Source organism: Rhamphochromis longiceps, linkage group LG15 (genome assembly GCF_057381845.1).
Source record: "Rhamphochromis longiceps isolate RC_006_pf linkage group LG15, R_longiceps_female_GT1.1, whole genome shotgun sequence".
In the NCBI taxonomy this organism is placed as follows: Eukaryota; Metazoa; Chordata; class Actinopteri; order Cichliformes; family Cichlidae; genus Rhamphochromis; species Rhamphochromis longiceps.
In genome coordinates this window covers 36,703,226-36,727,601 of record NC_140571.1, presented here as the reverse complement: position 1 = coordinate 36,727,601, position 24,376 = coordinate 36,703,226, and the positions used below count along the sequence as shown (strand labels likewise).

The window sequence follows — 24,376 nt, the reverse complement described above, 5'->3', positions numbered from 1 at the left end:
ACTGCTGACGTATTGGTGGTAACATTTTGTTGTTGTTTTTCCTGAAATTAATACTCATAGTTTTCTAGATCAGACTAGGACCGAATGTAGGAAAATAAATCATTAACCCCACAGAGAAGTTGAAGTTGTAGTTTCTGCCATTGTTACTTTTAGATATTTTAAACTGAAAGGAGAGGCGCCACAAAGCACAGGCTTTAGCAACACTGCACGTAAGGGGTTCAGGACATCCAGTTTCACTTGCACAGCGCGCAGACGGCTGTCACACGTGTAATCTGCGCAACCACGATCCCCGCTCAGTTTCTAACCACAGCAGGTAAGACTGAAAATATTAAAGAGCTGCATGATTTTCAGAACTTTGTAAAAAAAAAAAAATGTATGCGCTGGTTTTTGTTGTTGTGTGGAAGCATTGTGTTAAACTGACTTTAACACAATGCCCAGTAGGTTATTACTCCGACTTTTCATTTGAGCTTGTGGATACACTTTTTAAAAATATAACAAAAATGGTCTGTATTTATATAGCGCTTTACTAGTGCCTAAGGACCCCAAAGCGCTTTACATATCCAGTCATCCACCCACACACTGGTGATGGCAAGCTACATTGTAGCCACAGCCACCCTGGGGCGCACTGACAGAGGCGAGGCTGCCGGACACTGGCGCCACCGGGCCCTCTGACCACCACCAGTAGGCAACGAGTGAAGTGTCTTGCCCAAGCACACAACGACCGAGACTGTCCAAGCCGGGGCTCGAACCGGCAACCTTCACGATTACAATGCGAACGCCCAACTCTTGAGCCACGATCGCCCCAGCCCCAAAAGTACAAAGCGATACCTTAAGAAAGTGCAACGAGTACATCTGTGTTAAACTCATGATATTAGTGGAACGTTTGGCACAGTTTATAAGCTGGGTGTGTCTAATCCTTTTGACAGTTTGTTTTTTTTGGCTGTCCCCCAATTCATTGTTGTATTTGTCTTGAACTGAAAGGAAATGAAATAAAAACATCAGACAGGTTTTATTCTAGGAGCTTTTCTAGTAGGACACTTTCAGTTTCATTTCTTTCGAAAGTGGTGCCAAAATTGGAATTTGTGTCCTTGCGCTCCGGGAGCGCGCATTGGGCAGGGAACACGGACCCAAACGTTTTCTTTTGTGAGAAAGGGTCGTTACATTGCTGTTCAGTTTGCAGGTTACAACAGAAAATTGTACATTTATCATTCTCACGTGTATGGAAGCCCTTTTCCGCCACTGAAAAAAACACAAGTATCCATAACTCAAAATTTCAGGATATTTTCTTGAAATTTCGACTTATTAACTCGAAAGTTCGACTTACGAACTCCACATTTTGAGAAACGTAACTCAAAATTTGGAGAAACATAACTCGAAATTTCGAGTTACTTTTCTCAAAATTTCGAGAAAATAACTTGGAATTTCGAGTTATGGATCCTTTTTTGTGTGGTGGAAACGGGCTTCCATAGACGTGGTATCGACGGGATGGGACGTTTTGTCTGATAAAAGGATCCATATAAACTTTGACACTCAATATACCACATCCTCAACAAGTAAACGCCTTCGTGTTCGTTTTCAGACGTCCTAGAAATACTATTCTCTGATTGTTCCACCAAAGTTGTTTCTGCTGGGTACAAAAATGCACCTTTCTAAGAGCACCAATGAAAACAATTGTGTGTTTTATTCTTCTAAAATACTTCTGTAGCTAAAATACAATAATAACTTTATTGTATATTTACTGTATATTTAAGATTATATTAGATTATAATTAATTACTGCAATTGATCATAGTCTTTTTAAGTCTTTCTGCCCCAGTCTTGCACAAAGTCGGCCTACAGCCTTCCCCTATTTGGGCAGAACAGTAGTCAAGTCAAGTATTTATTTATTGTCATTGTCAAAGAACAATGAAATTGCGTTTGGGGCTTCCGTACAACCCGTAAAAAAAAAAAAAAAAAAAAATGCCCCTTAAAACCCAAGTGTAAATATTTAACCCAGTGTGACTTCAGTGCAATGAGACAATCCTTAGCAACAACATGAGAACAAGACAGGTAATGTTCACAGGACATTCAGACAAAGACCTGAGAAACATGACAAAATGCAACAATGCAACCCGTTCAATATTATTGTACTGTGAGATATGATGGTTGTCTATTTAAGAAAGAGGGGGGGGGGAGAGAGAGAATAAAGATATAATGCACCAATGCAAACCAGTTCAGTGCTATTAAGAAGTTGGATATGGTTATTGTCCGTGAGAGGGGGGCAGAGAGGGGAGGGGGGCAGAATTCAGGAGCCTCACAGCCTGTGGATACAGGCTGTTGGCCAGTCTGGATGTTCTGGCCTGTATAGACCTGTACCTTCTCCCTGAGGGCAGCAGGTGGAAAAGGTGGCGCGCAGGGTGATGTTGGTCCCGCAGGATACTGTGCACCCTCCTCAGACAGCGAGTGGGGAAGATATTACTAATCTCTGGCAGAATTGTTCCAATAATTCTGCCAGCTTCTTTCACCACCCGCTGGAGTGCTTGCTGGTCGGCCTTGGTGCAGCTGGGGAACCACACTAGAAATCCATGCGTCAGGACGCTGCTGATGGCACAGTTATAGAAGTTCAACATCAGAGGTCTGGGAATGTGTGCGCTCCGTAGTCTCCTCAGGTAGTAGAGGCGCTGTTGGGCCTTCCGTGCAACTAAGGTGATATGGTTGCCCCAGGACAGGTCCTCGGTCACAGTTACCCCCAAGAATTTAAAACTGCTCACCCTCTCCACCGCCTCACTGCCAATGAAGAGAGGCAGATGGTTGTTATGACCCTTCCTCCGGAAATCTACAATGATCTCCTTGGTCTTTTTGGTGTTTAAGACCAAGTTATTGTCGTGGCACCATGACTCTAGTTGTTGCACCTCTGTCCTGTAGTTTGTCTCATCGTTGTTGGATATAAGTCCGAGCACTGTGGTGTCATCGGCAAACTTAACAATGAGATTGGACGCGCAGGAGGAAATACAGTCATGGGTGAAGAGAGTGTATAGCAGAGGGCTCAGAACACACCCCTGAGGGGCACCGGTGTTGACCACAAGGGTGGAAGAGGTGTTCTTACCCACTCTGACACTCTGTCTGCGGTTAGTGAGGAAGTCCACAATCCAGTTGCACAGAGAGGAGTTGAGTCCAGTTGGTGGAGTTTGGGACGGAGTTTATATGGCCGGATGGTATTAAAAGCCGAGCTGTAGTCTACAAAGAGGAGCCGTGCATAGGTGTTCCTGTGTTCCAAGTGCTTCAATAATGTGTGCAGCACTATGGCGATCGCATCCTCAGTTGACCGGTTCTCCCTGTATGCAAACTGGTGCGGGTCCAGAGATGGTGGAAAAGCAGCTCTGATGTGTTTAATGACCAGTCTCTCCAGGCATTTGGCGGGAATGGGGGTGAGTGCCACAGGTCTGAAATCGTTCAGACATGTGACATTTGACTGTTTTGGGATGGGAATGATGGTTGCTGCTTTGAAACAGGATGGTACCAGTGAACAGGACAGCGAGGTGTTATATATAGAGGTGAAGACGTCCGCCAGGTCCGCAGCACAGTCTTTTAGCACCCGGCCCAGCACTCCATCCGGCCCGGCCGCCTTCCTGGTGTTAAAGCTCCGGAACACACGCCTCAGCTCATGAGTGCTCAGGACCGGAGCAGGGTCGGTTGAGGGGAGAGGGGACAGGACAGGGTCGGTGTTCTCCCTATCAAAGCGGGCATAAAAGAGGTTTAGGTCCTCAGCCAGAGTAGGACTATCGGCTGAGGGTGATGGTGTTCTCCTTTTGTAGTCCGTGATAGCCCTGATGCCTTCCCAGACCTGCTTTGGGTTTGTGTTGTTCTCAAACCTGGCCTCGATACGCCTCCTGTGCTGCTGCTTGGCAGTCTTGATGCCTCTTCTCAGGTTAGCCCTGGCAGCACTGTATGCCTCCTGGTCCCCGGAGTTGAAAGCGTTGTTCCTTGTTCGAATAAGTTGTTGAACTCTGTGTGTCATCCAGGGTGGATTATTAGGGAACACACGGAGTCGTTTCCAAGTTGTTACATTGTCCACACAGAAACAGATGTAGTCCAAGACAGTGGAGGTGTAACTGTCCAATGCGACACGGTTGTCAGTGTCCTGCACCTTGAATACATCCCAGTCTGTGCAGTGGAAACAGTCCTGAAGCATCGGAATAGCATCCTGCGGCCATGTTCTCACGGTTTTGGTTGTAATCCCAGTGCTCTTGATCTTTTGTGTGTATATTGGGTGTAGCAGAAGGGAGAGATGGTCTGACAGACCCAGGTGGGGATAGGCCTGGGCTCTGTATGCGTTCGCCATGTTGGTGTACACCTGGTCCAAAGTTCTATCTCCTCTGGTAGCACACTTCACATTTTGGTGACGTTCGTGCACCAGAAGTTGTTAATATAGATGCACAGCCCCCCGCCGGTCTTCTTACCCGAGTCCGCAGACCTGTCGGCTCGATAGGCGGTGCGGCCTGCTAGATCAATAGCCGCATCGGGAATGGCGCTGTCCAGCCAGGTTTCAGTAAAAATCATGCACGAACAGTTGTTGAAAGTCCGTCGAGTGGCGATCTGCAGTCGTATTTCATCCAGTTTGTAACGGATTGAACGGGCATTGGAGAGGAATATGGTCGGGAGTGGTGGTTTAAACGGACTAGCCTTTAGCCGTGCCCACAGGCCTCCCCGCCTGCCTCTCTTCTGCCTCCGCTCGCAGCGTCTCCTCCTGCGGCTTGCTGTTGCGGGTAGCCCCGGGGGTTGCTTGACGATCTCCGGGGGGATGAGATACTCGGATGTTAATTGAAGATCTCCACGGCTTAGTTGTAGTAGATCATCTCTATTATATTGAAGTAACCCCAGACTGTGTGAAATGATACACAGTACCACCAAAAGTGCAAAAGTGTAGGAGCTCCGGGCCGCTGCGTCTGTGCGCGCCGCCATCTAGAACAGATTCTATCAGATCAGTTCACTTGTTGAGAACGTGCTGAGTGTTAAAGTTTTTATGACACACAGACGTGATTGTACTGTTATCAGGCTAAACGGATTCAGGAGACAGACACTATCTCTACTTTTAAGATTAGGCTTAAAACTTTCCTTTTTGCTAAAGCATATAGTTAGGGCTGGACCAGGTGACCCTGAATCCTCCCTTAGTTATGCTGCAATAGACTTAGGCTGCCGGGGGATTCCCATGATGCATTGAGTTTTTCCTTTCCAGTCACCTTTCTCACTCACTATGTATTAACAGACCTCTCTGCATTGAATCATATCTGTTATTAACCTCTGTCTCTCTTCCACAGCATGTCTTTATCCTGTCTTCCTTCTCTCACCCCAACCGGTCGCAGCAGATGGCCGCCCCTCCCTGAGCCTGGTTCTGCCGGAGGTTTCTTCCTGTTAAAAGGGAGTTTTTCCTTCCCACTGTTGCCAAAGTGCTTGCTCATAGGGGGTCATATGATTGTTGGGTTTTTCTCTGTATCTATGAAGCGCCTTGAGGCGACTTTTGTTGTGATTTGGCGCTATATAAATAAAATTGAATTGAATTGAATTGAACGTCCTCGTCTGCGGTCCGTGCCCAGTGCGCGCTCCCGACGCACGGGTAACTAACTGCTTGTGTTTGGCACAACACCTGGAATAACTACCTTGGCACGCCTGTCTGTAGTCCTCCGTGTGTTTACAGCAAGGTCCGCGATCCCTGCTCCCTCGTCCGTCTGGAACAGGAGGTAAAAGCAGAAATGTTAAAGAGCTTAAGGAATTTAACTTAAAATTGTGCCTGTAAGATTTTTATTAACTAAAGTTTTCCTTTCGGGATAGTAACTATACTGATGTAGTTGCGTAGAGTAGGAGTAGAGTAGTAGCCACCACTAAAGTCACAAATTCAGTTCTATTTATATAGTGAAATGTATGCATTATTCTAAAAGCAACCACTGCAAATGTGTTAAAGGATTCCTGATGAAGTGAGAGAACAAAACGTGCTCATCCTTATGCCAGTCTGTCTGGAAATGAAACTTATGACATCGTTATGTTAACTCATTTTTTTCTGTTGAGACCAAAGTAGCAACATACATTTAGATTTGGTTCTTTCTAGAAACAAACATCTGAAGGCAATAAAAAAGGAAAATAATGATGTATATTGTTTTTAAATGTAGCTACTTAAGTAGAATTTTACTTGAGGAGTTTTTTTCTGACAACCTTTTGATTTTACTCCCTACATTTTTAAACAAATATCTGGACTCTCTGCTCCTTCCATTTTCAAATAAGGCTCCTTAGTTTTGCTTATTATTTTCTGTCACTGAGCCTTCAAACACCAAATAGTCTCTTCGTGTTTTGCTAGGTAAAGGTGCAGCTGCTGTACGTCACAGGGAAAGAATAGAAAGAGACAAACTGAGGTAGACTGTGTTATTTAAAGGTTACATGAAAATCCTCTGCAGGTTAGTGCAAGGTATGCAGGTTAGTTTGCTATATATTTCTATATTTCTGTACTGTGATGGGTTTAAAGTAAACAACAGTGTGTTGGACCGGTGCATCCATCTAATTGATGGAAATCACCCAGGAGAGCTCATGAAACATCTGCTCACATCTGGTTGAATTCAGGTGTGTAAATCCGCAGGGAACAGCAGGTCAGCTGATCACAGCCTGTACACTAAGAATATCTACTGGAGGTCTCAATAGAAATTATTGTAAATTGTAATTCTTTCCCTATGCTGAGCCATTAAAACTGATTTTGGGGTTCATGTAGATTGTGTTTGTCTTTTTGTGATTGATTCCACAGATTCAGTCACTTTCTTTACTACACTCAAACAACCAAGAGTCCAAAATGAACCCCATGCTAACACAAAGCCAGCAGAGAACAATCTGCGCTCAGCTGGGGAGAGTCAAACTACAGCTGCTGTACAAGGCCAGCATCCACGGCTTCACCGGTGCAGCATTTCACCAAAGATGTGACAACCGCTCTCCCACTGTGTCTGTGGGCTACAACAACTCTGGTTTTGTGTTTGGAGGCTACACCAAACAACCTTTTAGTCAGTCTGGACAGTACGTGAATGATGATCAGGCTTTTCTTTTTACATTTAATGGTGAAAACCTCATCAAATATCCAGTTACTAATCCTACATATGCAGTGAGAATGATAGCTAACTCTGGGCCTTATTTTGGAGGAGATTTGGTTCTTGTCAATGGAAGCCAAGCAGTAACGCACAGCAATCCAGGAAATTATTACAACTTCCCCGCTGCTCAAATGCATGGCAATGATCTCAACCTGACTGAGTGTGAAATCTACCAAGTGGAGGGTAAGTGTAACATAAGGCATCATGTAATCATTTAGCTGTTGCAGATAAGTGTTGATAAATTAGATATATCACAGTACAAATACTACAATATGCCAACACCCAAGCATGATTACTAACAGACCTGCCGAATAATGAAATCTCTTAATTTAAAGATGTCTGAAAAAATGAAGTAAGCTAAAAGATCTCAAAAAGCAAAACATCACAAAACAATAAAGAAACTTGAGAAACAAAGTCAGTGACATCTAAAGTTGGGGACTTGAGTGAACCATATATATATATATATATATATATATATATATATATATATATATATATATATATATATATATATATATATATATATATATATATATATATATACAACTGATATAAAACTAACACAACATTTCATAATAAGAACATGAAACCAACAGTCAAACTGTTAGGGTCCCTGGGTCGTTGACCCAGTGTTTTGTGTTTTTGGTTCTTTGATTTTGTTATTTCATTATATTCTAGCTTTGCTTTATGGGTTTTAGGATTATTCTTAGTTTAGGTTCTCTGGGTGGGGTTTGGTTAGAGTTTTAGTGTTCTGGTTTTCTGTCTGTGTTCCATGTTGCTGTCTCCCCTTTCTGCTGTATCCCCACATCCAGTCAGTGTCTGTGTCTGCCCTGGTCCCACGTCTGTTCCCTTTGTTATAGTGCCTGCCCGTGAGTCTGTGTTATGTTTCCTGTTTTACTTTGAAAGTCCATGTCTGATGTTAATGTGTCTGGTTTTGCTTCCCCTTGTCTCGTTAGGCCTGATTTGCCCCAGCTGTGTTTCCCTCCTGTTACTCATTTCCTGATTGCTCCCTCTGTGTATTTAAGCCCTGTGTTTCTCTGTGTCCGTGTCGCGATCTACCGTTTATTTTGCTGTGTGTTTTGCACAGCCACTGGTGTTAGTTTATTTTGACTTTTTTCCAGTTATGTTATGTTTGAGTTCAGCATTAAAGCTGTTTTGGTTTAAGTTTCTCTCTGGAGTCTGCATCTTGGGTCCCATTCCTGTCTGCACACAGCCGTCACCTAACACAAACATGGTGGTGGCATTGTGATGGTGTAGGAATGCTTTTGCTGCTTTTACTTCAAGACCGTAAACAGTATAATCCATCAATTATACTGTTTTCATAATTGATGGAACCACAAGTTCAGTAGTGATGGGCAGATGAAGCTTCATGAAGCACTGAAGCTTTTCATCCAATTGGTTCACCCCAGCGCAAAGCTTCTTGAAGCTTCATTTGCTCTAGTAGGACACCTACTGGACGTAAAAATATTGGTTGGCATGAATTTGAAGAGTGTGACATTTTGCACACAGCCTGTAAATGTCAACAACAAAAGATCTATATTGTAGTGATGCAGTATACTGTGTATATTTATACTGGCAGTATGGAAAATGATAATTTGGAAATGCTTAAAATGGAAATGATCATTTACTGTGAGGTGAGGTGTGGTTGGGGTGTGGACAGTGGTTGTGCTTTTGTAACGTTGAGGTATGGACAGCAGTCCTGCCTGTTCACATTTTATTCTGTAAAAACTAAATTTTCACTGCTTTTATGACCTTTTTAGTGGGGAGAACATAGCTAGGATTCAATGATTTAACAAATCTTGTAAATCCTTTGTCCTCCACAATGCTAAATGGCTGGGAGTCCTCAATCACCATGGTAACCAGGTCTTCATCTATTTAAGATTGTTCTCCTGAGGAAAGACAACAAAAACAAAGCACAAATATAAATATCACACACGTAACTTATTACAGTTGTATAATATTGTTATATCATTTAGTAACATTACTGCATGCTATATTATCATTGCATTTGATGGCTCACCTGGTCTTGCTCCACAATCGGTGTTCCCTTATTCTCATGCAAAGCTCTGTAGTGCCTAAGCATGGATGAGGTGTTGTTGTTATTATATCCCAGCTCCCTGGCACATAGCAAACACTTCACCTTGTACAAAAGTAAAGCCGCTTAACATAAATTGTATTGCACCATCAGTATTATGAAAATACATCTTCTGTAGAAATTTAAATACCTTGTTGAGAGGAATAAAATCAAAATGTTCCCACACAGGGGAGAACATCCTCCTCTTCTTAGCTGGCCCCATTCTCTCCTGACTTTCTCTCATAAACCTCCAAACTGTCTCCAAACGCTCACTAACTGCAACTGTCCATCAAACACCCACATTTTGAATGAAGTCTGAGGGGTTTATATCGCTGTCATATCTCGCGGCAAAGTTCGAACCACTTCATGAACCAGTCACGTGGTACAGCCGGGCAGCGAGGCTTCGCACGTCATCATTTTCAGCTCCTCCCATAAATGAAGCAAGCCTCGATACGCGCATCGCGGAAACGCCCCCTCCATTACTCGACACAAGCTTTGAAGCCTCGATACAGAACGTCACATCACTAAAGTTCAGCTCCCTACCAGAAAATCCTGAAAGAGAATGCCAGTCATCAGCTCATGCCATGAAGCTCAAGCATATTTAGGTTAGCAGGGGAAAAAACAGCAAGTCTAAATGTCTAAATGACTCAAAGCAAAATGAAGGCTTGGGATTAGCCCAGTATGTATCTGCAGATCTAGAGAGTTGAATTTAATGTCTTTACTAAATTCAATAACATTAATGTATCATTTCACTTTTTTCTTTAAGAAAGCACTGAACTTGAGAGGCCATGGAGGACTGTAACCTGGGAATCTAAGTAAGTCTGATGGAGCCAACATCCAGTCTGATGCTTTATGCACAACATATTTTAAAGAGTTTGATCGGGGGAAAAGCAATAATCTATTTTTGAACTGAATGCAGTTACATTATCCACACTTTATGACAAACAAGCTATATTTGAATGTCATACTCTACAAAGTATTTAAGGTGGCATTCCTGCAAAATACTATGCAATACTGTTTACCATGTTACCATGTTTTGTTTTGGCTTTACACTAAACATTACTGTTATATTCAAAATTTCTTCACATTCAAAATGTTACCATTATTCATCTCCTTGTTTTGTACAGGAAGAGGACGGAGCTGATTGAGAGCATTAAAAGCTACAAACCCACAGTCAGCTCTGTGACCCAGCCTCGGGTTTTGCTCATTGGACCAGTTGGAGCTGGAAAGTCCAGCTTCTTTAACTCTGTCAACTCTGTATTCAGAGGCCACGTCACCAGCCAGGCCATCTCTGGCTCCTCCTCCACCAGCCTCACCACACAGGTCTGTGTCTGCTGTCTGATGATTTCCACTTATTGGGACTGATTTCAGTGGTCTGTCACTCATTCTCATTGTACTGTAAACAGTTTCGCTCCTACTCTGTGAAAGCTGGGCGTGAAGGGAAACCTCTGCCAATAATCTTGTGTGATACCATGGGACTGGAGGAGACCAAAGGGGCGGGGCTTGACATAGACGATCTGAGCAGCATCCTCAAAGGTCACCTGCCAGACCGTTATCAGGTGCTACAGTACATCACGGGACACTGAATGTATGAAACACTGATTTGTCAGCAGTCGACTCAAACTGTGTCTCTGTTTCTCCTCAAATGTGTCATTTAGTTCAACCCTTCAGCTCCTCTGCATCCTGAGGCCCACGGCTATCGCACATCTCCTGGACTCAAGGACAAGATCCACTGTGTGGCCTATGTTATTGATGCTTCCAAGGTCTCCGTCATGCCCACAGGGCTGGAGGAGAAGCTGGATGCTATCCGCAGAAAGGTCAACCTAATCGGTCAGTGCCTGAGGTTTTGTCATATCTTTGGGGGATTAGACAGTTTATGTGTAAAACAAATGAAGACAAAAATGCAATAATGTAAAAATCACTGAAAATCAGTTTTTATCTGTGCAAATTAGTATATTATGTGTTGAAATTGGAAATGTTTTCCCTTTTTAACAAAAAAAAAAAAGCTATAGGTGGACCAGTTTAACAGCCATGCATGGACTGTAGACAGGCAGAAATGAGCTTAATGGAAAACAAGCCTTTATTGAGACTGATTGCAAAAGTACAAAGTAATCAAAAAGGAAAATAACACAGGAGGAAGGGTATGTCAGGAGACAGGAAGTAACTAAATGTAAGAGAAGAAGAGTGACTGGCACAATAAGATGGAAAGTACAGAATACAAAGATGCAGATTTCACACACAGACAGGGAGACAAGACTGACTACATACAGGGGACTCTAGGGAGGATGCACAGATGAGACTAAGACAGACTGGACACGAAAGGAAACGAATTTAAACAGAGAACGTGTAACTACAAACATGATTAACTAAACTTGGAAAATTCACAGCACGACAGAACTCTGCACAAGTGAGCCGGAATCATGACAGCAATTTTCAACTTCATTTCATACCTTAAACAACTCAAAGAATTTGGATATTCCAATAACAATCCAATAGAAATCATTATGTCAAAGTGATCTTCCTGCTCATTTTGTTTCCAGGTATTCCTCAGCTGGTCCTCCTCACTAAAGTAGATGAAGCCTGTCCACTGGTGAAAGAGGATGTGAGAAACATTTATAAGAGTGGCTACATTAAAGATGTGGTAAGCATTTTTAACTTTTTTTAAACTGCTTTTTTTAAATTTATTTTTTATTAATAAACATTTTATATGAGGGTAGTAATACTTTTTCCCCTGTGTTCTGTCATACAGATGCAGGAGGTCGGCTCTCGGCTCGGTGTGCCGTTGTCCTGTGTTGTTCCGTTGAAGAACTACAGCGAGGAGCTGGAGTTGGACATGAATTGTGACATCCTGTTGCTCAGCGCCGTCATCCAGATGCTTCGCTTTGTTGATAATTACTTTGATGAGCTCAGTGACCGAATGAGCAACATGCAAACCAAAGACTAGGAGAAGACTGAGGAGATGATGTAATAGTCTGAGCAGCTGATGACATTTCCTTTAAAATGATTCAATCATGTACCTGCAGGTGATCCTACTGAGTACTAGTTCCCTGTGTTAACTGGGTTACTTGAAAGGCAGAAATTAGAAGCTAAACTACAAATTAGAAGCCTTCTTATATTGTGGGTATTGGGAGATATAGTATCTGTACTTTGTGAACATCCAGTTTCTCCCTTCAAAATTTTGGTGAACTGGTTCTTAATTTGAGCTCAGCAACAGAAAATAATGACATTAAAGGTCATCAGTCTCAAGATAATAAATTATTTTGAACATTTTTATTACCTCCTTTTTTCCATGTAGCTGAATATTTCATCACAAGTTAATAGATTTAATAAACTAAATTACTGTTTACTGTGTCAGAACCAGACACGGGGAAGCTGCATTCAGCTTTTATGCTTCATATATCCGGAACAAACTCCCAGAAAGCCTCAGATCAGCTGAAACACTCAGTTTATTTAAATCCAGGTTGAAGACTCACCTGTTCTCAGCTGCATTTGAATAAAACACCAAATCCACACTTTAAACTTAAATTTCAAAACTTACATTTTAACTACTGATTTTATCTACTGTTTTTTTTTTTTATCAATTTTAAATCATGCTTTTTATTGTTTTTATTTTTTAATGTCTCTGTAAAGCACTCTGAATCACCTTGTTGTTGAATTGTGCTATATAAATAAACTTGGCTTGCCTTAACAACCCTGACTCCTACATGATGTTTTGGTTTAACATGAAATATTTCAGCACCCTGTGTAATTTTTTGCCTGCAAGGTGCACACATGCACACAAGAGAAACACTCAGTATAGCAGTATTATTTTTGGGGCAAGTTGCATCTGGCTTTTGGAATTGAATTTCTGCATACAAAATAAACAAAATGTAACTTTATTGTACTCAAAATGGTGCAAACACAACAACACACAACAACACTCAAACACAAACATTTGTGGCATCAATAAAAGGTATGTATTTATAGCTTTTTCTCTTTGTAACGTGACCTTGGGTTTTAGAAAGGCGCCCTCAAATAAAATGTATTATTATTATTTCCAGAGTTTAACAATCAACACCTGTGTTAAAATCTGAAATGCCCGTGGAGTTGATTTAAAATCTGCTCTGGCACATTTTTAGGAGTTGCTACTTAAAACAAGGAAAAAACAAACAGGAAAATAGGAAGATGAAAACCTTCAGTAACATGAGCAGAGATCATCAAGAGCCCGAAGGAAGACCACAAGAAGGGAGCAGAGTGTAGGCTCTTAGGGCAAAGCTGACAGTATCAGACAGTTCAGTTAGTCGATAGCAACACACACAGAAAGCACACATAGGATTGGTCACAGTCCAAAGGATGGTTTTCTTATCAGCACCTACACTGTAGCTTATCAGTAAATGATTTACTCAGATGGGCCACGATGATGGGTAATGATTTCCAGGTTTATGGTTAAAACTATGACGTATGCGTTCAGGCTAAATGAAACTAGGGGGCGTCTCCCATTTTGACCTCAGGACTTCCAGGCCATACTCAGAACAGATGTTACTGTATACTGTGCTAAGCTTGTTTCTGTGCTGCCATGATTAGTGCCTCTGTGCAGTCCAGCTTTGTCCAGCCACTGGTAGGATTTCTGGATGTCAGCCACCTCCTCTATCTGCCGGTGGTACATACCGTGCAGGGGCCTCTCCTTCCATGATGGTTCCTCCTCTTGGTCCTCTTCTTTCTTGGGTTTCTGCTGCCTGAGGTATTCAGTAAGCAGGGGGTTGGTTGTGGCCATCTTCCTTATGTACTCACAGATTTTCTTTGTTTTATCCTCTGATGATGGTTCTGACACTCACTAGTCCCCGGTTTCCTTCCGTCCTTCCACTTAGCGTACAGTCTTAGGGTGCTGGACTTGGGGTGAAACCCTCCAGCTCCAGGAGCATCCTGGTCTTGATGTCAGTGGCTTCTATCTCCTCCTTTGGCCAACTTATTAATCCAGCAGGGTACCTGATCACAAGCAGGGTATAGGTGTTTGATATCCTGGATTGCGTTCTTTCCATTCAGCTGACTCCTGAGGACTTGCCTGATCCTCTGCAGGTATTGGGTGATTGCGACTTTCCTAGCGGCCTCTTTATGGTTCCCATTTCTAACCACCTTCTCTTTGTTACCATCCGACTACGTTTCTCTCCAGTCATTCCAATGTTGTTGCTTATATCCTCATATCCTCGTGATGTGGATCAGTAAGTCGATGTCTCATTCACTCTTGGCATATGGCTTGATAACCCCTGCACACACACACACACACACACACACACACACACACACACACACACACACACACACACACACGTTCTCCTTGTCCTCCTCTGTCTTCAGCCAACAGTAACTCAGCTTCCACCAGCGCCCTGTTGGCCAAAGCACCGCAGTGAGTTGTTGTTAACCTGCTATGGAAATCTCATTTTTAAATATTCTCATGAAAGTTGTCGATTTTGCCCATCGGTGCCCTGCTTAGCTCAACATCTCGAGCAATGGAATTCATTTTCTAAATTGTTTTTCTTCTCTTAAAAAAATGTACAAGATTATCTAAACAAACTGACACTTTAATGTCATTATTATTAATTAATTATTATTTTACAACTATAAGATCCTATAGTAAGTTTTGTACTGTTCTCATCTGAGACGGTATGTTCCATTCCTTTTTCAGAGGGCTGGAGAAATTGTGCACTGGAAAAGGTTAATGGACTTTCATTTTTAGCATTAATTAGTTTAAAACATTGATTGGTAAACGCTGCTGTTGTAGCTATATATTTAGCATGCATAAATTGTGTCCTGTTTGTGAAACTTGCAGCAGTTTTAGTATCTCTAACGTCATACCAATATAATGATTATCATTGCAATAACAGTGTTTGCACACAGGGTGGAGCTGAGCGACCAAGACAGATGAACCAATAGCTACTTCGCATGTTGCCACAGATGCAGGCTGGATCTCTCGTCAGGATTCCTCTGATTCCTCAGCTCCTGCAGAACCACAAAATATGAACTGCATAGAGATATTTGATTTCCATCTTGTGTTCAAAGGATTTATTGAATATCACCATCAAAAGGGGCGTGTCCTTCCTGGGCTGGGAAGACAGGGTCAAGTTTATTTATGTAGCACATTTGCTAAACAATGTAAAATGCAACTAAAATAAGTGAAATGCACAACAATGATGCAATAAAATATAAAAGAGAAAGAATAATGCAATAAGTCAATTAAAAACAACAAAAACAACAACAACTAAGGCTGGTGAAACCAAAATGTTTTGCTGCTCAAAGTCAGACCATACGGAAGTGTTTCTGTTTTAAAAGTTCAGTGTGCAGAAAAAATGTTCTTAATTTTGCTGTTGTTTGAAGCAGGTAATGTATCTTAAGAATTTACTTGTGTATGTTCACGAGAATGCATGAGGCGTAGTATCAAGAGAGCTGTGGTATAAGACTGGATTTGACTGTGTCTGTTATTATATGCGTTTCTCAATTGTAACAACATCCTTGAGGATTTTGTGCCTACAAAATGATCTTTTTTTGGTTTTTAAAAATAAGACTCAAGTCAATATTTGCGTTTCAATGCAATTTAAACAGGAAATGTAATCAGTCTTGTACAACAGCATGCTCTCTTTTATTTCTCAAAAACTTTAATTAATAAAGCTAAAACTCTTAATAAATTTATTTTTTTATTATAAGAATGATCTTTATCAGTCAAATTGTTATTCATTAAAACTTACTACACTCACCGTTTTGTTAATTAGGTAAAATTACAGTAGATTAAGACAATCACACATATGTGTTTCAAACCTGCCATCATTGAGATGCACAGGTTGTCTTTATAGAGAGCTGAGGTTACACGTGGCATCATCTTGTGTTCTCTCTTCCATCTCCATTATTATCTGAATAATATTAAGGGAAAGGCTGACTTGTAAGTGAGGGAGGAGATAGGTAGGCCTATTGCGAACAGGCTTAACAGGTTAAACCTGTCATTACGTCGGAGTACTGCTGACGTATTGGTGGTAACATTTTGTTGTTGTTTTTCCTGAAATTAATACTCATAGTTTTCTAGATCAGACTAGGACCGAATGTAGGAAAATAAATCATTAACCCCACAGAGAAGTTGAAGTTGTAGTTTCTGCCATTGTTACTTTTAGATATTTTAAACTGAAAGGAGAGGCGCCACAAAGCACAGGCTTTAGCAACACTGCACGTAAGGCGTTCAAGACATCCAGTTTCACTTGCACAGCGCGCAGACGGCTGTCACACGTGTAATCTGCGCAACCACGATCCCCGCTCAGTTTCTAACCACAGCAGGTAAGACTGAAAATATTAAAGAGCTGCATGATTTTCAGAACTTTGTAAAAAAAAAAAATAATGTATGCGCTGGTTTTTGTTGTTGTGTGGAAGCATTGTGTTAAACTGACTTTAACACAATGCCCAGTAGGTTATTACTCCGACTTTTCATTTGAGCTTGTGGATACACTTTTTAAAAATATAACAAAAATGGTCTGTATTTATATAGCGCTTTACTAGTGCCTAAGGACCCCAAAGCGCTTTACATATCCAGTCATCCACCCACACACTGGTGATGGCAAGCTACATTGTAGCCACAGCCACCCTGGGGCGCACTGACAGAGGCGAGGCTGCCGGACACTGGCGCCACCGGGCCCTCTGACCACCACCAGTAGGCAACGAGTGAAGTGTCTTGCCCAAGCACACAACGACCGAGACTGTCCAAGCCGGGGCTCGAACCGGCAACCTTCACGATTACAATGCGAACGCCCAACTCTTGAGCCACGATCGCCCCAGCCCCAAAAGTACAAAGCGATACCTTAAGAAAGTGCAACGAGTACATCTGTGTTAAACTCATGATATTAGTGGAACGTTTGGCACAGTTTATAAGCTGGGTGTGTCTAATCCTTTTGACAGTTTTTTTTTGGCTGTTCCCCAATTCATTGGCTGCATTCTTCGAAAGCGGCACAGCAAACCATCCAGGCCAAAATTCGCCACTTTTCCAACCGTTTTTAATAACGGTGTTTTCGGCTGCGGGGCCCAGTGATAGCTGTGTCGGAATTTTCTTAAAATAATGCAGGGCCCTCCCCATGGTTCTCTCAACTGCTTAATTTAAACTCCAAATACCCAATCAAAGAGGAAGAAATTCATCCCAAACCCACTTTGTTGCAAAGCGACTGTCCAAGTTTGCCTACTTCATCTATTGACACTGGCACCACTGACTAACAATGAGCCGTGAGGTCATTCCCCAACTCTCTGTGAATGTTACTCATGGCCATTTATCAGTGATCATGACAATTTGTTTATTGTTTATTATTTATGATATTTAACTGAACTCACAGCCCATTGTTCACTCAGTAACATCAGCCTGTTTAATCTTCTGATTGTTTTCCATTTTTGGAAAAATTATTTTTCTCACCCAATAATTGATTCACTTTAGCCTTAATTTGAAGTGAAACATACAAAATGATCACATCTTTCTGGTTTATTTTTAGCTATCACTACATGATGTTGCCCAGACAGGTTAAATATATTAATATTTGTCTCTGAGACTATCATAGAGGTGACCTAAAGAAAAAAAGACTATGAATAGGATAGGAATTCCACCACTGGTCATTTTTTAAAAAGTATATTTCTCAGATGCATCACACCTATGAAACATCTCAATTTGCTCCGGTAAAAGTAAATCAAATGAGAGAAAGATTTTCAGTCAATCATACTCTCCACCATGGCTGTAGTTGCTACCAGAGCCGTTGAAAGGAACAGTTACAAAACCCCCAAAAATGTTAGCTCACCACTTTATGATGGTTTTTTATTATTTGTTTGTGTGTTTCAAATAGGCTTCTTGGATTAAAGATAACAAGATTTGAACTATGAACCCCAGACTAACACAAAGCCAGCAGAGAACAATCTGCGCTCAGCTGAGAAGATTCAAACTAAAGCTGCTGTACAAGGCCAGCATCCACGGCTTCACCGGTGCAGCATTTCACCAAAGATGTGACAATCGCTCTCCCACTGTGTCTGTGGGCTACAACAACTCTGGTTTTGTGTTTGGAGGCTACACCAAACAACCTTTTAGTCAGTCTGGACAGTACGTGAATGATGATCAGGCTTTTCTTTTTACATTTAATGGTGAAAACCTCATCAAATATCCAGTTACTAATCCTACATATGCAGTGAGAATGATGGCTAACTCTGGGCCTTATTTTGGAGAAACACTGGTTCTTGTCAATGGAAGCAAAGCAGTAACGTACAGCAATCCAGGAAATTATTACAACTTCCCTGCTGCACAAATGCATGGCAATGATCTCAAAATGACTGAGTGTGAAGTTTACGAAGTGGAGGGTAAGTTGTAAAAAAAAATCATGTTGTTTTTTTTAGATGTTGCAGTTGATAAATTTCTTATATAATAACAGAACTAGTAGTTCACTAAAACTGTACTACATTAATATTTTTGGATTTGGGCACCAATTTAAAATCACAAATAAACTTACTGGTTTCTTTAACAGGAACCACTGAACTTGAAAGGGCATGGAGGACTGTAATCTGGGAATCTGAGTAAGTTTAAGGAAGAAACCATCCTGCTTGATCTATTAACATTCCTCGGTTGTGCACAATATCCTTTCTACATTAAATGTAAAGTATACTATTGAATACTTAGCATGATATGGTATACTAAATATTTTAGATTTTGACAGAATCCATGCAAAATATGGAATATGTGTAACTGCAGCTGCTTCTGTCAAAGAAGTAATATTAGCAAAAATAATTTTACTACTACGACTTCTTCTAAAATGGGAAAAGTTCTTTATTTCCTTGTTTTGTACAGGAAGAGGACGGAGCTGATTGAGAGCATTAAAAGCTACAAACCCACAGTCAGCTCTGTGACCCAGCCTCGGGTTTTGCTCATTGGACCAGTCGGAGCTGGAAAGTCCAGCTTCTTTAACTCTGTCAGCTCTGTATTCAGAGGCCACGTCACCAACCAAGCTATAGCAGGCTCCTCCTCCACCAGCCTCACCACACAGGTCTGTGTCTGCTGTCTGATGATTTCCACTTATTGTGACTGATTTCAGTGGTCTGTCACTCATTCTCATTGTACTGTAAACAGTTTCGCACCTACTCTGTGAAAGATGGGCGTGAAGGGAAACCTCTGCCAATAATCTTGTGTGATACCATGGGACTGGAGGAGACCAAAGGGGCGGGGCTTGACATAGACGATCTGAGCAGCATCCTCAAAGGTCACCTGCCAGAACGTTATCAGGTGCTACATTATATCAGCGGGACACTGAATGTATGAAACACTGATTTGTCAGCAGTCGACTCAAACTGTGTCTCTGTTTCTCCTCAACTGTGTCATTTAGTTCAACCCTTCAGCTCCTCTGCATCCTGAGGCCCACAGCTATCGCACATCTCCTGGACTCAAGGACAAGATCCACTGTGTGGCCTATGTTATTGATGCTTCCAAGGTCTCCATCATGCCCACAGGGCTGGAGGAGAAGCTGGATGCTATCCGCAGAAAGGTCAACTTAATGGGTCAGTAGAGTTGAGTCAACAAGGTTCCTGATAGCGTTATTGCGGCTTCCCACTTCCCACTGTGACAAAGAGAAAGACACATCCACACTCACACTCTCTCTTACACAAACTCACAGACACACACACACACACAATGTTGATTTATTCACCTGTGTATTTTTGAAGTTTTGTGTTCCAGGTGCAGCATGTTTGTTTTCTTACAGGCGCGGCACTTGGCGATACATCGTGCATCCTTTTATCACACACCCCCCTCCCTTTTTTCCCTGTCTGTCCTGCTTTAGACATTGTCACACTGTATACGACATATTATGTAATAACTGAAATAACACAAATAGATATGAATAAATAAACAGATAAAATAAACGCCTGAACAAGAGGAGCATTTAGATAATTTAGAGATCTGATCTTGAAAAAGCAAAATGTGAAGCACAACACTGCATTCAGATCATTATTATGATTGCAAAAGCTGCCAGATAGGTCAGGATTTAAAGGAGAGAAAAAGCCAATGCTCCCCAAACAATACCTACCTAATTATCAGCCTGTTAAGATGAATGAATGCAAATCATTCAAAACCTGTATTTATCAATGCAAAGAAACATCTCAAATGTTGAAATTTGTCAAATTCTTTTTTTATTCAATAAACAAAAAATATAAAATTGCTAGCAGGCTAGTTTAGAAGCTGGACTTAAACCGTGTTTTTTGTGATTCATGCTGATGTGATTTGAAGGAAGCAGGTCCTCAAATCTCATCTGAATGTTACCATGTGTTTATCCAAAACCTACATAAACACCTGTGAAGATGCCCGTTCCATAACATCACACAATATCATGATCTCTGTATGACATAGATCATGATGTCAATGATTTCAGTAAAACTGGTCACACTACAGAACAATTTCCTCTTCAACACTATTCATCTTAATTTCATCATGATGCAATTCATTATAAAGCCAGGGACAGAGGTAGCAGCAATATTTTGGAACATGATCAGTTACAATAACTGGACAAAGAATATGTGGAAATTATTTAATGGAAAAACTTTTAAAGATCTTCATAAAGACTAGAGAACTATTGCTCAGAACCACTTAAAAAAGATAAATATGAAAAAATAGTGAGTGACTCAAGACTCTTGCACAGTGCTGTGATTATTCCAGATACATGATCTTCAGATACTGAAATCTCATTATAAAAACCTAAGGTATTTTACCAGTCATCTTTCTGGTTTGTTTCCAGGTATTCCTCAGCTGGTCCTCCTCACTAAAGTAGATGAAGCCTGCCCACTGGTGAAAGAGGATGTGAGAAATGTTTATAAGAGTGGCTACATTAAGGACGTTGTACGTGCTTTTTATTTTTTTTACTGCTATTGTGGTTAATAATAATAATAATAATAATAATAATAATAATAATAATAATAATAATAATAATAATAATAATAATAATAGTAGTAGTTTTCCTGTGTTGTGTCATACAGGTTCAGGAGGTCGGCTCTCGGCTCGGTGTGCCGTTGTCCTGTGTTGTTCCGGTGAAGAACTACAGCGAGGAGTTGGAGTTGGATATGAATTGTGACATCCTGTTGCTCAGCGCTGTCATTCAGATGTTTCGCTTTGTTGATGATTACTTTGATGAGCTCAGTGACCGAATGAGCAGCATGCAAACCACAGAGCGGAATGAAGTTAAGAAGCAGCTGTACCAACCCGAGTAGCTGATGAATTATGCCTGAAAATGGTTCGTTTACAGCAAAAAAAAAAAAAAAAAAACTTCGTTTATTCATCATCAGTGCAAACAGTTGAAGTTTCTAATGGCCCTGGGATTTGGTGTTGTTTCTGATTTATTGATTCTTCTTCATTATTGTGACTTTTGAGTTCCTTGTTATCATACTGGATTGTGAGTTTTGAGTGACATCACCACGTTTACAGTTTTATTCTGATCATCTTTGAGTTTTGCTTGCTCTCTGTATGACTGCCTTGATTACCTTTTTGTGTGTCTCATAATGAATGTGTCTTATTACCCTCCTGTCTTGGTCCACGCTCAGTCATTCAGTAAATCCAGGAAAGTTGATTCTGTTTGGATTGCTGCTTTATACCTTTTTGAATTTAGTCTATTTTGGAGTTTTGAATCAGCCACAACAAAGGCTCGGCTCTTTCTGAACATTCTGCCTCCATTGTCCTGTATTTGGGTCCTCATTTGCATAATCATAACAAAGCTTTAGTATTCTGTCATTTCAGACACTTTACCCTCACATCAAACTCTGTAGTAATGATACACTAATGAGTAATGGGTTTTTCCTTCAATTAATCATTTTTCAGTTGTTATCATGCCTACTATATTTATATTAGACTGGATGCCTTCATGTAAATGTGACAATTAAATGATTGGTAAAAGTAGAATTTTAAAAAGAAAACATAAAAAAATTCAGGATGTTGGCTTTATAAAATAATTACAGTTATGCATTTTGATAATTATACGTCTTTCATAAATTTGCAGCTCTACACCAACACAGTGGATTTTCAAGCAATTAAGATGTGATTGGAGTGCAGACTTTCAGCTTTATTTAAGCATTTTTACACAAACTATTACATTAACAGCTTATGAATTAGAGCCGTTTTTATACACACAAAAATTCCCATTTTCAGAGGCACAAAATTAATTGGACTAGTCAGGATTATTTTAAACATGGGGATTGTTTTTAACACTTGGATGAAATCAGTCAATGACTGTCTGAAGACTAGAATCTTTTTATTTTTATTACCAAATGCTCATTCCTCTTTTGAGATATTCTACCAGCCCTTTACTGCTTGTCTGGGGGTCTCTCTCTGTATTCAGTTTTATATTTAATAACTGAAATGCTGACACTGTAAGAAAATTATACAGTGTCAGAGGAGAGGATTAATGTTAATATTACATAGATAAAATGACTATTTTGCTGCAATGGCAACATGTGAAGCAGGCAGTTATTATTATTATTATTTTCTTCACTCATTCAGACAGATGGCCAAATTCCCTCACTTGGTTCTTCCATCAGTTTTGCAGTCCTGGAAGTCAGTAAGCTCCACTCTGCCACCTGCTGGAAAAGGAATATTGCATTTTTTTTTCTACTTGCTTCAGCTGTGTTGCTTAGCTCTAGTGTGCATCCTACTATGGAAAGAGGGGGACTGGGATAATCATCTAGGCAATACCATTGATTGGGGAGGACAGGGTCTGGCATATGGAGCTGAAAGGAAAGGAGGCAGCGCTCTTTGAAGACCCTAAACTCTTGCTGGGCCAAGATGTTGTTCATCAAGACTTCCTGCTGACACTGGAGCTCCTGCAGAGCCAAAAAGGAGCAATATTCATGAATTAGGATGAGCATGAAGGAGAGGACAAAATCAAGCATAAACAAGTAACCCTTTTTCAATTACTGACTTTATTTGAACGTTAGAGCAGAGACAGAACATAGCTGTGTGGAAAACTAGTTGGAGCTGGTCCAATGAGTTCTTTAACTCTGTCAGCTGTGTATTCGGAGGTCACATCAACAATCAGGCCATTTTTGGTTCCACCACCCCAGCCTTACCACACAGGTTTGTGTCTGTTGTCTAATGATTTCCAGTCACTGTGATTCATTTCAGTGATCCACGTTTTGGGGTGTAGCCAATAATTTTGCTCTTACTTAGTGAAAGGTACGCATGAAGGGAAACCTCTGCCCATAATTCTTTTATACCATGGGACTAGAAGAGAGCAAAGAGGTGGGAATTGACATTGATGACCTCACCATCATTCCCAAAGGTCACCTGCCAGACTTTTATCAGGTAATGCATTTCATCAGCAAGACACTGAATATATGAATTCTGGGCTCCATACCTTACAGCCTCAACACCAGTCACACACTTAGTCAACAACAGACAAAAAGGACAAGATAGGCTTTCCTGAATCTGAGACGCTTCCCTGCCAGTGTTGGGAAAGTTACTTTGAAAAAGTAACTAGTTACTAGTTACTTCTTCAAAAAAAAGTACCTGAGTTAGTAACTGAGTTACAAGATTCAAAAAATAATTAATTACTTGAAAAGTAACTATTGCGTTGCTTTAAAAAAAAAAAAAAGTTTAACCCTCTGGGGTCCAGGGTATAATTGGCCATTTTAACTACTTTTGATGTTTCCTCCACATTTCACCTTTAAAAACTGTTTATTTGCCTTGTTTGGTATCATCTTTTTCAGCACAACCTCACATGTCTGAATTTACAGTTACATTTTGACATACTGTATTAACACAATTGATCTAAAATCAGACAAAAAAAACATAAAATCAGAGTAGAAAAAGTTATATTTTTTACTGTAACAACCACAAACATGTTTAATGAATCATATTTCATAACTTTAAATGCAAATATACATTTTCAATTTTAAAACCGTATGCACACGTTTTGGAAACAAAGTTATTTGCAGCCATTTACCTTTTACCTTGATTTTTCTTAAAATAACCATTTCAAACTATTTACATAACAATCAGGTGTTCTGCATTCAATAAAATGCCACACAAATTATTTGTGCCACTCCAAAAACATAATTTCTGTCCACTATAAAGGAGAACATCACAGCCTGATACCTGCAGGTCTGACAGCAGGTGTATCACTCCTGTTTTCTACCTGGAGACAGCAGCCACCTCATTGTTCTGACAGACAGCACAAAACTATCCACAACACTAC

General features: G+C 40.7%; 2 protein-coding genes across 2 annotated transcripts; both read left to right on the top strand.

Moving 5' to 3' along the window:
• On the top strand, nt 1-12,834 carry LOC146653077 (interferon-induced protein 44-like). Its single transcript, XM_085382355.1, has 8 exons — nt 1-313; nt 6,766-7,282; nt 9,940-9,988; nt 10,301-10,496; nt 10,580-10,732; nt 10,832-11,003; nt 11,714-11,814; nt 11,923-12,834. The coding sequence occupies exons 2-8, from the start codon at nt 6,811-6,813 to the stop codon at nt 12,115-12,117; spliced, it is 1,338 nt and encodes a 445-aa protein (XP_085238481.1). The 5' UTR covers nt 1-313; nt 6,766-6,810; the 3' UTR covers nt 12,118-12,834.
• A 3,330-nt stretch (nt 12,835-16,164) lies between these two features.
• On the top strand, nt 16,165-21,615 carry LOC146653076 (interferon-induced protein 44-like). Its single transcript, XM_085381791.1, has 8 exons — nt 16,165-16,469; nt 18,008-18,512; nt 18,677-18,725; nt 18,997-19,192; nt 19,276-19,428; nt 19,529-19,700; nt 20,933-21,033; nt 21,171-21,615. Exons 2-8 carry the CDS (start codon nt 18,041-18,043, stop codon nt 21,399-21,401), a joined length of 1,374 nt encoding a protein of 457 aa, XP_085237917.1. The 5' UTR covers nt 16,165-16,469; nt 18,008-18,040; the 3' UTR covers nt 21,402-21,615.
• The last annotated feature ends 2,761 nt before the right edge of the window (nt 21,616-24,376 follow it).